The 12,086-nt window shown below is 45.0% G+C and overlaps 1 protein-coding gene across 1 annotated transcript in view; it reads left to right on the top strand.

Annotated features, from left to right (window-relative positions):
* Positions 1–1,349: 1,349 nt before the first annotated feature.
* Positions 1,350–12,086, top strand: part of CNTNAP5 (contactin associated protein like 5) — a 446,813-nt gene continuing 436,076 nt past the window's right edge. Inside the window, exon 1 of the mRNA XM_025203314.1 lies at positions 1,350–1,558. Within this exon, the coding sequence (XP_025059099.1) occupies positions 1,477–1,558 (82 nt within the window). The 5' untranslated portion in view covers positions 1,350–1,476. The remainder of the gene's footprint in view (positions 1,559–12,086) is intronic.

Below are 12,086 nucleotides of genomic sequence, written 5' to 3' on the forward strand. Positions count from 1 at the left end.
CACATTTACCAGACCTAGGTTAGAAATAAAAATGGAGGGGCAGTTTGATTTCCATTCTATGGAGCTCACTGTCCCTGGGCAGCGCCATGTTCTGGTGGTGCTTTAATTGGATTTGGGGTCTTGGCCCTAAGCAAGGTGCCTTTCCTTCCACCTCCTTGCTTTGATAGGAGTTTTGCAGTGTGCCACCAATTCAGAAAGGCAGTTCTCCCTTGTCAAGTCCTCTGTGCTGTGGCAACTGGTCTAAACCCCCTCGTGGAGGAGCTGTTCATGATAGCAATGAAGACCCCAGTGCTCCAGAGATGCTCCTGGAGGATTCAAGTGGGTCACTCGTGCAGCTGCGAGTCCACGGGGCTGTCAGGGCTCCTTCAGGTGAGCTTCTCCACTGGACATCGGTGCAGGCAGGGCTCTCGGCAGTGTCGGTTTGTGCCTCCTTTTAAGGCTGCTTGCCCTCCCACCCCCACATCCACTGTGCTTTCTGCTTCTCGCCAAGCCAGATGCTCCCCTCCATCAATGCCTTGGGCAAGCGGCTGCACTTCCAAGAAGGGAGCTGATATCTGAGCTCCAAGAAGGGAGCTCCAAGAAGGGAGCTGATATCTGCCTCTGCCCTCCGGTTTGCTTTGGGGCTTGTTTCCACCTGCTTCCAGACCGGGACCGGAGCAGCTCCCACCCACCCACTTCACTGCATCCCCCCCCTGCCACCCTCCAGCTCCCCAGCACCCAGCTCCCACCCGCTCTTTGCGCCTGTCTGCCCACTGACACAGGGAAATGCAGCCCAAGCCTCCTCCTTGGATCTTTTCCATGCAAAGCTGAGCATGCAAAGCTGCCTGAGGGAGGGCAAGGAGCAGGGCTCCCAGCCAGCCCCCGCAACAGCCTTGCTTGGCATTGCAGTGCAAGCCCAGCCAGCTTGGCATTGCAATGCAAGCCTGGGGTTAGGGATACCCACCTCTCTCTCTGTCTGCAGGGGAGAGGATGCACTAGATCTGTTTCCATCCCCACCTCCCTTGGTGTTGGGTTTTTGGGTTTTGTTTGGTTTTGTTTTTTTTGCAGTGAGGATGGCTTGCAAGCTGGTCCAGCCCTAGCAATGCCTGGGGAAGAGAGAGGGAGCGAGAACCTGCTCCAGGCGGCTGGTTTCCACTGTGCCTCTGATGCCCATCAGCAGATTGCAAGCAGGATCCACCCTGGCAGGCTGGAGGTGTGACTTCCAAGGGGGGCCGGGCGGAGGTGGGGAGCTGGCTCCTATAAGGAGCTGCCCAGCACCCGGCTGGCTGCTGGGGAAGCCGGATCGCAGGGGGGAGGCAGGCAGAGCCCGGCCCTGGCTCCTTTAAGAAGATCCGGGGAGGAGTGTCTGTGTCCCCAGCTTTTATCCGGAGCGTCTGGATGCTGGATGGAGTAAATGAGCGCAGGGAAGGGAAGGGAGAAGAGCCCTGAACCCGGGGCTGGGGGAGCCTGCTGCTGCCTGCCGGGGCTGGGAGGAAGATGGATGCTGCCCCCAAACTCTTCAGCGCTTTGACTTTGCTCCTGGTCGGCTCCTGGCACCTGGGATCGACAGCCAGCAACTGTAAGCAGCCCGCACCGGGGCAGGGGGAGGATGCTGCATCCCAGGACTGGGGGGATGCTGCTTCCCAGGGGCTGGAGGGATGCACCAGCTGGAGGGATGCTGCTTCCCACGGGCTGGAGGGATGCACGGGCTAGGGGGATGCTGCATCCCAGGAGCAGGAGGGATGCACAAGCTGGAGGGATGCTGCTTCCTACGGGCTAAGGGGATGCTGCATCCCAGGGGCTGGAGGGATGCACAGGCTGGAGGGATGCTGCTTCCTACGGGCTAAGGGGATGCTGCATCCCAGGGGCTGGAGGGATGCACAAGCTGGAGGGATGCTGCTTCCTACGGGCTAAGGGGATGCTGCATCCCAGGGGCTGGAGGGATGCACAAGCTGGAGGGATGCTGCTTCCTACGGGCTAAGGGGATGCTGCATCCCAGGGGCTGGAGGGATGCACAAGCTGGAGGGATGCTGCTTCCTACGGGCTAAGGGGATGCTGCATCCCAGGGGCTGGAGGGATGCACAGGCTGGGGGCATGCTGCATCCCACGGGCTGGGGGGATGCTGTGACCTCTAGGAAAGTTAGCCCCGCCACTGGCTGCACACCTGGAGCACTTGGTGCCCAGGCAAAGTTGCAGCGGGCTGGAGCTGGCTGGGCTGCGGGGGGCAGCTCGGCTCTGTCCAGCTGGTGCAGCTGCAAGGCTGCCTCTGCTGGCATGGCACGGGCATCCTCATGGCAGTGGTGCTTTGGAGCCGGGTTGCATGGGCAGGGGGTTTTGTGTGCCCACCTGCCTGGAGTCTCCCCTGGGGCAGCTCTGGCTGGGGCCCCCGAGCTACCCCTTGCCAGGCCAGACATGGCCAAACTTGCTCCCGCTTTGCCCTCCCAATCAGGGGTGAGGGGAGAACTGGAGGGCTTGCCCAGCCCTCTTGCCATTTTCCAGCCCTGGAGAATCAATAATAATCATAATAATCACCATCACTTTAATCATAATAATAATCATAATAAGAATAGTCATCATCATCATCATCCATCAGAGCATCATCCCCTGAAAGTTGTTGGGTTTTTTTTCCTCTTCCATTCCCCCTTCTCTTATTCCCCCCTCATTACCCTTAAGGCACTGCTGTCTGCGACTGTCACTGCAGACTGTGAAACACATGCTTTGCAATGTCGCAATGAAAGGCAGTCCACATGCCGTGTGCCGGTATTATTCTAACCCCTTGGTGCAGGTCCCATTGGGAATGTAGGACCTGATCTCCCTGGTAATGAGTAGGGGGGAAAAAAGGCGGGGTGCTTCTCCAGAGGTCTCAACCTAGCAAGGCACAGTGGCAAGGATTCAGACAAATCCAGGCTAGCTGAGTCTCTGCGGCCCGTGCACAAGGCATCGCCTGGATTGTAACTGGGAGAAGTTCTGGCTGGTGTTGGAGGTCATTTGAGCAAGAGCTAGGAAAGATCTGGGAAATGTGGAATAAGTCGGTGAATTTCTGCAGCTCGGGAAGGGCTTGGTTCGGTTTGGGAATGGAATTTCGTGCTCTAATCATGGTGGCTACCTAAGAGAGAGAGAGGGAGAAAAGAAATCTCCCCCGAATGAAAATTTTTGGTTATAGTAAATCAGAGGAATTCAATGTTGCCTGGATCTCGACGTAGTTGTGGACGCTAGAGGTCAGTCTTGCCTTATTGATTCAGCGCTTTGGAAGGGCATATTTCCACATGTTTACATAGCCGAAGCAATAGAAGAGTTTCAATAACCAGAACATCAATTTAATAAACCTCATAAAACATTAGCAGGTGCATTGTTTCTGCCCTCTCACCCCTTTCTGGGGGGAAAGGGAAATTTGCTTTTAAGTGAACCCCAGTGCAAGAGGAAAGAGCTTTATTTTTTTTTTTTCCTTGGGGCTGAACAAATGATGGTGAATATGTTTTAATAATGTTCACCAATTGTAAGTGGCAAGCAATTTAAGACTGAGGCTTGCCATTACTGTTGCAGTAATAAAGTTAATTCCTAACACTTAAAAAGAAACTCTGTGTTAATGAGTTTACTATTTCACGGGTGACAGTTTAATTTCCCAATGCCAATAAACATTTCCATTGAATACACACTGCTTCCTAAATATTTAGGAGTCAATCTTTTTAAGGCATAATGATCAATGGTTTTATTATACAGTACAGATTTTACTTATTCATTGAGCAGTGAATTAGCATGGAGTAGGCTGTAAGTGTTTTTCCCAGGAGCTAAGCTAATCTGTAATAGCTTCAAGTTCCCTAGAAACCCAGTAAAAAAAATCTGATATTAAGAAACTTACACACACACGCACGTGAGCCACAGACATTTTAACTATGAAAACTCCCCTTGTAAAAAATCTCTATACATTGGGTCACTGATTTCAGCGGGGCTTAGGTAGCTACACCACTTCACAATCGGTCTCAGTAGTGAAAAACCAAAATAGTCATCTATATGTGCCTAGTAGAAGACACCTAAATCTATATATTTTTAGACATCTAAATACTTCTGGAGATGTTGGACCTGCTACTAAAATCCTTGTGAGCCACACGGCCTCGGTGCTTCCAAAAACTGGGAAACTGGTGTTAAAAGATCACATGGATTTTGAAGCATTCACTTTTGAAGTTCCCAGTCTTTTGTCCAGAGAACCGGCTTCTGGTATTGCTTACCTGGTATAATTCAGTAGTCTTCTATAAACCAGGAAAACCAGAAGAGAACAGAATCTCATGTTTTTAGTAGGAAAAAAAAAGTATTTTGAGTAGGAAAAATCAGCCTCTCTTGTGCTGGCCTACATAGCATTAATCTATTTTTTGGTGTGCTTAAATTAAGGGAATCTTTTTTTTCTTAATGTCTATATCTATTCTACCTCCCACTGTCATCCCTTTCTTTTTACTGGGAAATCGTGGGGAAGTTAATGGTTGCTACACCTCCGGTTTGAGTTGTTGTTTGTTTCATGATTTCCTCTTAGGTATGCTGTGCAATTAAAGAGAGACCCGCTAAAAAATCTGCTTTGAAATGCAGCTACAGGCTAGGGGTCAGTAGACATCATTAGAGAGATCAGAATTACCTAATGCTAAAACAAGTTGAGAAATTCCTGAAGCTTACCTCAATGCAGTGCTTTATTACATTAAATAACTACAGGGGCAACAAGATTTCTCCCTGGGATACTAATTACTGGAAAATAGACACACGCAACATTGAAAGCCCTGTTGCATACGTAGTCTTGTGGCATTTTAATTTGTGCGTTCATCAAGTGCTAAGGAGAGACCAAAAAAAAAAATTGCCTGAAGCAAATTAAATGCATTTTTACATGGTTTTTTTTGTTTGTTTGTTTGAGATGCTAGTTGGGGCTAAAATGTTTCGGAATATTATGTACATACATATTTCAAAAAAATACTCCAAAAATAATGCAACCTAAGGGAGAGAAAAGACTTTATACTCCTTTCCTCTTGCTGTTAAGTGAGACCAGCCTATCAGTCACATCCCATCAGGTAGCTCTTTCTTCTGTACTGAAAAGCAAAGCACTGAAAGCTAAAATGTCATATTTATGGGTTAATTTAGCTCCATGCAGGTGAATAGAGGCAGCAATTCTACCGTGGCGGTCATCTCTTCCATGCTGTGTAGTCTGTCCCCTGCATCGGGTGGGTTGTGTGCTTTCTTTCCCCTCAAATGTGTATGGTTTACTTGACTGCGGTCTCCTTCATAGGTATGAAGGTTTGGCAGGTGAAGCACATCATTTTGGAAAGCGGGGTCCTTCCAATTCCCTTTGCAAAAAAAATATTTTTGAAATATTGCCGCGTTTCCATTTCTGCACGCTTCCTCCTTCTGCAAGGTAGTCAATCCATTACCATACCTTCCCTGATCCTAAGAAATCCTAACAGACATCCCTTTCTCCCAGGCAATCTGATGGGTATTCAACACCTCTTAAGATCAATCAGGTCCTTAAACTAATATTGTGCAATGGATCCTGCTCTCCTTGAAATAAATTGCTAAACTCTCGCTGACTACAGTGACTAAACCTGGCCCCATCAGAGGGTCTTGATATTTCTATTTAGCTCTAGTGTGCAATTAAAATGCGTTTATTCTGGATCAGAGGTGTGTGTTTGAATAAAACTGAATGAAGCATGAAAGATGAGTTTAGCCAAGAGGAAATGTGAGAAAACCAAACATGCCTTGTAGAGTTTCTTCTGGGAGCCTATTCTAACCTGGCTTTGCAATGAATTGGAAGCATTGCGGTTGATGGAGATAGATTTAAAAGTGGTGCAAATCTAAGAGATTTTTGGATCTCTAAGGCCATTGAGACACATGGGATTAATTGGGACTTGTACCTGTATTGAGGAGAGCACGTTCTGCCTATTGATCAGCAAAGAAATAGCAGCAGAGGTGCCACAGGACACATTTTTTCCCCTCTATAGGATTTTAAGAAGAAAAAGCTTAGAGACCAGTTGAGTTGGGTAGTTTAATGATTCTCCAGCGGTGGCCTTTAGAGCATTTACTAGTAGATGATACGATGAAGGATGGCTTTTCTTCTTTCTCTGCTAGGTAAAAGAAACAAACATTCACGGACACTTTCCCCCTCTTCTCAGTTACTGATGGAGTAACAGGAGAGTATATGGGATAGTAAAAGGGAGGGGAGGGTCTCAGTCACCAATGGGAGGGGGTCACAGGCTCGCAAATACAAGGGTTTATATCGATGGTCCATGCAGTGATTAAGTCAAAGACCCTTGCCCTTCAATACCTTGCATCATATCACTGCCACTGCTATTAACGACTTAAAATTCAGTTGATTTTGCTTGTAAATCCAAGCCAAAGGAGGTCACTGGGAGACTTTCCATTTACTATGATTGGCAGTGGACCTTGCTCACGCTGATCAGATGGCAGTGCTCAATGCACACGGACCAAAACAAGGGCATTACTGTCTCTTTATCATACGTGTTATGTGTCTCCACCTTTGCTGGTTTAATGTGACACACATTAGTAGGAAAACAAAATACCTTGAAAATGTGATCAGTTCTTGGATAATGTAAAATATTGACTTCAGAGCGGGACTCTGGCCATGCCACTCCTGGCGGAGGCTGCCCATGCATAATGCAAGCGTACGCTAATTTTAGGTTACAAACATCCCCATTATGGAGATCGACTTCTACCATTTTCATTGTGTTAATGTGGAAACTGAGGTACCGAATCATACAGCAAGCAAGTTGGAAAGAGCAGCTGAGTCCAGGAGCTTGACTCTAATTTCAGTTGTGGCATTACGAGTAACTCCAGGAGGGTCAACTGAGTGACCTTGCTGTCAACTGAAACTACGTCCCCTCCTCTGTCCTGGGACCACATTCATCCTCTCCTTGATGTACATAGTCCTTTCCAAATCTGGATACTCTTTTTTCGCTGCTTGTAGATTTAAAAAAGTCTCATTGAAGATGACAATTAATCTGCATACTCTTCTTTCACTGCTTGTAGATTCAAAAAGTCCCACTGAAGATTATATTTAAGGAAGCATAAATCAAGAGAGAGTACCAAAGGGAATGAGAGATGTGGGTACACGATGCACATGGGATGAAATCCTTATATATGTTTACGCAAAGAACCTGGTCTCCGTATATGTGTGTGTGTGTGTCTTTGTGTGTGTGTCTGTGTATATATATTAAACCAGCAAAGGTGGTGTCATCTATGGGAAGAAAATAAGTTTCCATATATATATATATGGAAATATGAAATGTGAAATATTATATCTATAAATATATATGTATGTATATGTATATGGAAAATGAGTTCCATATATATATATATGGAAATATGGAACATAATATTATATGGAAACCTATTTTCTTTCCATGGATGTGACATGTTTCAGCTCATTTTAGCATATTTTAATGACCACCTTACACCCCAGCAGAGAAAAAGGAGAGGACTGGAAAACAGGGAGCTTTGGTCAGAGCTCTAGTTAAAAGTCTGTGGCTCTGCTACTTCTAATATTCATATTTTGTGTCCTCTGGAGTATCCCACGGTGCTGCAGAAAACAGCTGGGCTATGTATGAGACACCAAACTCACTAAAGGTACCCCAGTGTGTTTTTAAAGCTTGTCATTACTGTCACTGTTTGTTTTGCCACTGAGCTGTAGTCACTGCTCATGGGGGAAAAATGCACAGTGCTGTAAAATTACTTCGGTTTTACTGATGTGATATTCATAGTTGGCCTTGTATAGCGCATGGTACCTGGTGGAGAAAGTGTATAACTGCGTGTCTTAGTATGGAGGCATGAGCATCCTCTCATTTCCCCAGGTGTCATGAAAATGGTTAAGAAACAGCACAGTTTTGTGGCCTTAACTCGGGTAAAACCTCCCATTGAATCCAAGGCTGAGAGTGGAGCACAACAGGGTTTAGACCTCATTATAATTAAGTTTTAAATTGACAGTTACTGTTCAGAGGCTTCAGCTGGATCAGTGGGTAAAGCAGGAAGCATGGTTGCAGTTATCATCCTGTCTGTCTGGTGTCAGAGGAACAGGAGAATTTTGGTACACAGTTCTGGTTTGATGTCATTGATAATTAATTTCCTTGTATTAATTTTGTCTCTGTATTTTTCTAATTGCCCTGTGCAGATTCTAGTGGGTTGATAATACCATCTGTTCGGTGGATCAGCAGAATTGATGGAGTTTTAAGTGATGACAACAGTGCAATATAGAATCCAGAGAAGAAAGTAGATGCCAAAACATTGATGTATTTTATTTTTAACTATCTACCCTGTTAGGTAGTAAAGAGAGAGCGAGGGAGAGCATTCAGAATTGGAATAAGAAAATTGCCCCGACAGACAGATGTTCAGTAGGCGTCTCAATTCTCAGCCAGGATTTGCTGCAAAAATATAAGCATGTAATTTAGTAAAAGAGAATGCATGTAGCCATTTGTATTTTGTATGTGTCAGGAGGGACCTTGCCTAATATTTTTACCAGAAGTAAAGGAAAAAATTCCCTCTTGGCTCTAAGTGTTGCCTCTCTAAAATGCTACCATCTTTTCTCTAGCATTGCTAACATACTGTAGAACATCATGGCATTTGGAAAATTCCCTGCAGAAACTCAAGCTCAGAGTATCTGGATAACATAATAAAATATCCTTCACCAACTCTACTTCCAGACTTAATATAGGTCGTCCATCACCTAATATGTCATCAGTGGGAATGAATTAATATTGCCAAAGCTAACGGTACTCAGCCAGGGTAGTGAAGCACCCCAGCGTTCTGTGAGATCCTGAAGTGTGCCATGGGGTGATGCACAATATTAGCAGTGTTAGATGTGCAAACACCTACACATGATTCACAAGAGAAACCCAGATTTTCAAACAGAAAGCTATAGCATTAAAAATATTCTGAACTTTGGTACCTTTTCTGAGTTCTTTGCAACGACAGCACTCTGTTATTTCCCCGTACTCAATATACACATGAATGCTAAGAGCTGGCACTTTCTGAGGGGTGCTTTGAGCCTATCAAGGAGAGCCTTGGGTCTAAAGAGGTGGAGAACCATTGGCCTAATAAACTCTAGGAGTCAGAAGTCTAAGGAGATCTTCCTTATTATATGGGCAGAATGATCTTGGACTGCTGGGAATTGTGTGGATGTCTGAGCAAGGTGGAATGACTCAAACTTTTTTGGGATCTGCTTTTCCTCTACGCTCAGCTGAGATGCTATAGATCTACCCTTGAAGGATTCCCAGGTCATGAGTACTGAATCTGTTCATCCGAATGTCCAAGAGGTCATAACAGAAGAAGTGCAGTTGAATGGTTAGCACAGAGGACTGCGAGTCAGTCGAAGAAAGGTTTACCCAGTGCAAGCTCTTGGGAAATATCCCTTGTGAGACTGACTGAAGAATAACCGTTGCATTTGGTGGTGGACTTTGAAGTTTCCATTTGCATTTTTTTTTGCATTTTCCATGCAAAAATGCATTTGCATTCTTATTTCTGTTCTGACAGAGACACATTGCAAAAGAGTTCATGAGCAATGCTGTCCCAACTGGTCAATAGCCTAGTGGTTATCACTGACCTAGCATGTAGAAGCCACTAATTCTCAGCCCTCACTCAGCTATTTTGTGGTCACTTTTTCTCTCTCTGGGACCTGAGACATGCCTTCAATGGGAAAATGGTTGGTTTGTTTGTAAGCTCTATCACACGACTTCTCTATGCATCGTATTCGCTAGTTTTACAACCAGTACTTTTTTTTTTTTCAGTAGCCTTCTGGGAAGATGGAAAGACATATACAGTTATAACATATTTGGTCAGAGATGGAAGTAAAAATAGGATCCTATTCTATAAAGAGTTAGTACCTCATTTAGATGTAAGGAGAAATCAGAGGTGGGGTTCAAGCTCAGATGTAGATGCCACAAGGCCTCACTAATGAGATTTCTGCCAACCTTGGGTCTAATCTAAAGTCGTTTTGGAAAACAGATGCTGGATGACTTTGTGATTTCTCAGCGGCACCAGGAGAATATAATGGCTGGTGAAAAAAACCCAGATGAAATGCAATGACTGCTGGATTTTCCTTTGGAGACTTCTAGGGGTGTTGTACCAGCTCTATTTGGGGAACCAGAAGTTTCTGTTCAGGGGTGTGGAGGGGAGACAATTAATTTTGTTAAATATGTTTTCTGGATGATCTGGGGGGAAAAGTAAAAAAAAAACCCAAACCTCAGAATTGCATCTTATTTGATGGGGACCTTTAATTCTATGTTTTTGCATCATTTAATTCTTGGCCTTAAGACACATGGTGCACCGTTGAACTGTTCTGTTTCTTAAAATTATTAATAGCAGCTCCTACTATTGCTAACAGAAACATCTAATGTTTTCTAGGTCAAAGTGTCTATATAATCATAAAACAGTTTGCTTTGACACAGGAGTAAAAATGTTTCAGCTATAATGTCACGTAATTACAACAACAACAAAAATAACAACAGCAGCCAAATGAAATACATTTTTAGTGTTAAAATCTTTCATTTCGGAGTCTGTCAAAATGAATATGAGTTTGACGAACAATCCCACTTGTGTCAAAACTTAGTAAAAAAAAAAAAAAAGAGAGACCTATTTTTTGACAGAAAAAAATCCAACCGGATTCTCTCTCCGGTAATAGATATGAATTTATGGATGTGAATTTTGAATGGATTTGGATTTGCAGGAAGTGTTTACATGGCCCCCTACAGAAAGATAGCTGCATTTTGTAACAGCACTGTTAGGGATGCCGTCAAACTGATTTTTTTGTCCTTTTTCCAGCCTTCTTTTCATTCGAAGTCATCAGAAAATTTCCACCGAACACACGGAAAGTGTCTGTTAATGACTCTAACACTAACCAGCTCATATACGGAGGCTCACAGTAGCATATACAGGGAGACCATTTAACCATAGTCTCATGGATTTGGGTTCCTGTGTGCCACTCCGGGGCCATGTCAGTGGTCTCTGCTTTGCAATGTATCCTTCTGTCCTTCCAAAGAAACAAGGGCAGGATACCCCATGATAAGTAGAAAGTCTAGATCCGATCGGTGGGTCCCACCAATCTTGCCACATTGTTCCATAATACAATGTTGTCTCTACTCTTATCAAGTCTCCCATGCTCGATGGTTGTCCCATAACACACAGAATTGCTGGATATTTCCTATTCAAAAGCTGTTTCTGGATGTTTCCTTTTCAAAAGCTATTTTTCTTACTGGATGTGTAATGCCTGTATGGTCCTATATGGTGTCTAAGTTCAATATTACTTATCCACAGCATTAATCGGCTGCTGTACACAGCTTGCATGAGCCTTAGCAGTGAAGTGGGTGAACACTGCCAGTACCCATTTTTTCAGGATGAACCCAGCACTGGATACCTCTGGGAAGCCTAAGAGGGGAAAGCTCTCTCTTAGCTCCCAGTTGTTAGAGATTATCCTAATCTCAAAAGCAGGATGTAAATTAGGGTTGTGTACAGAAGTGGAGTCTCCACTGGGGCTGGGAAGCAGTAACAGGAAAAGCCCATTTCCACCATCTTAATTTAGTACTATCTACACAAGAATCGCTGGGCATTGCAAAGATGTTTGGGGGGTTGGGATGTCCTGGAAATGTTCGCTCAAATGTATTTTTCTGAATATTCAGGAACCAAAGGATATTACCCTCCTGTTCATTATTCCTTTGTTCAAAGTTCTGGATATCCAATGAGGGAGTAGAAAGAATACCATGTGACTTAGGTTACCAACCACAGGCCAGTAGTCAGCACTTGATTGTTCATTGACTTCTTCATGAGTCATGTGGGGGGGCTCAGTTGGTCCCTGATCTGATATGAAGTAGGGTCCTTTTCCCGCTATGGGTCTCCACACAGTAGTGGTGAAGACCTGCAGTCCCTGAGGTCACAAGGGCCCCTGACACATATTCAAGGTGAGATGGGATCCGATGCAGGATCCCAACAACTGTGCTTCCTGTCATGCCACATGTGCATGGAAGGAGGTGCGATTGTAGGATCCCACATTAGATCTTATTGTGCCATATTGCTGGTGCAGGGGGAGCCTGATGCCAGGGGAGCCTGATCCTGGGCTCCCTCTGCATCAGCAG

The sequence above is a fragment of the Alligator sinensis genome, unplaced genomic scaffold, assembly GCF_000455745.1.
Source record: "Alligator sinensis unplaced genomic scaffold, ASM45574v1 scaffold510_1, whole genome shotgun sequence".
Lineage (NCBI taxonomy): Eukaryota > Metazoa > Chordata > Crocodylia > Alligatoridae > Alligator > Alligator sinensis.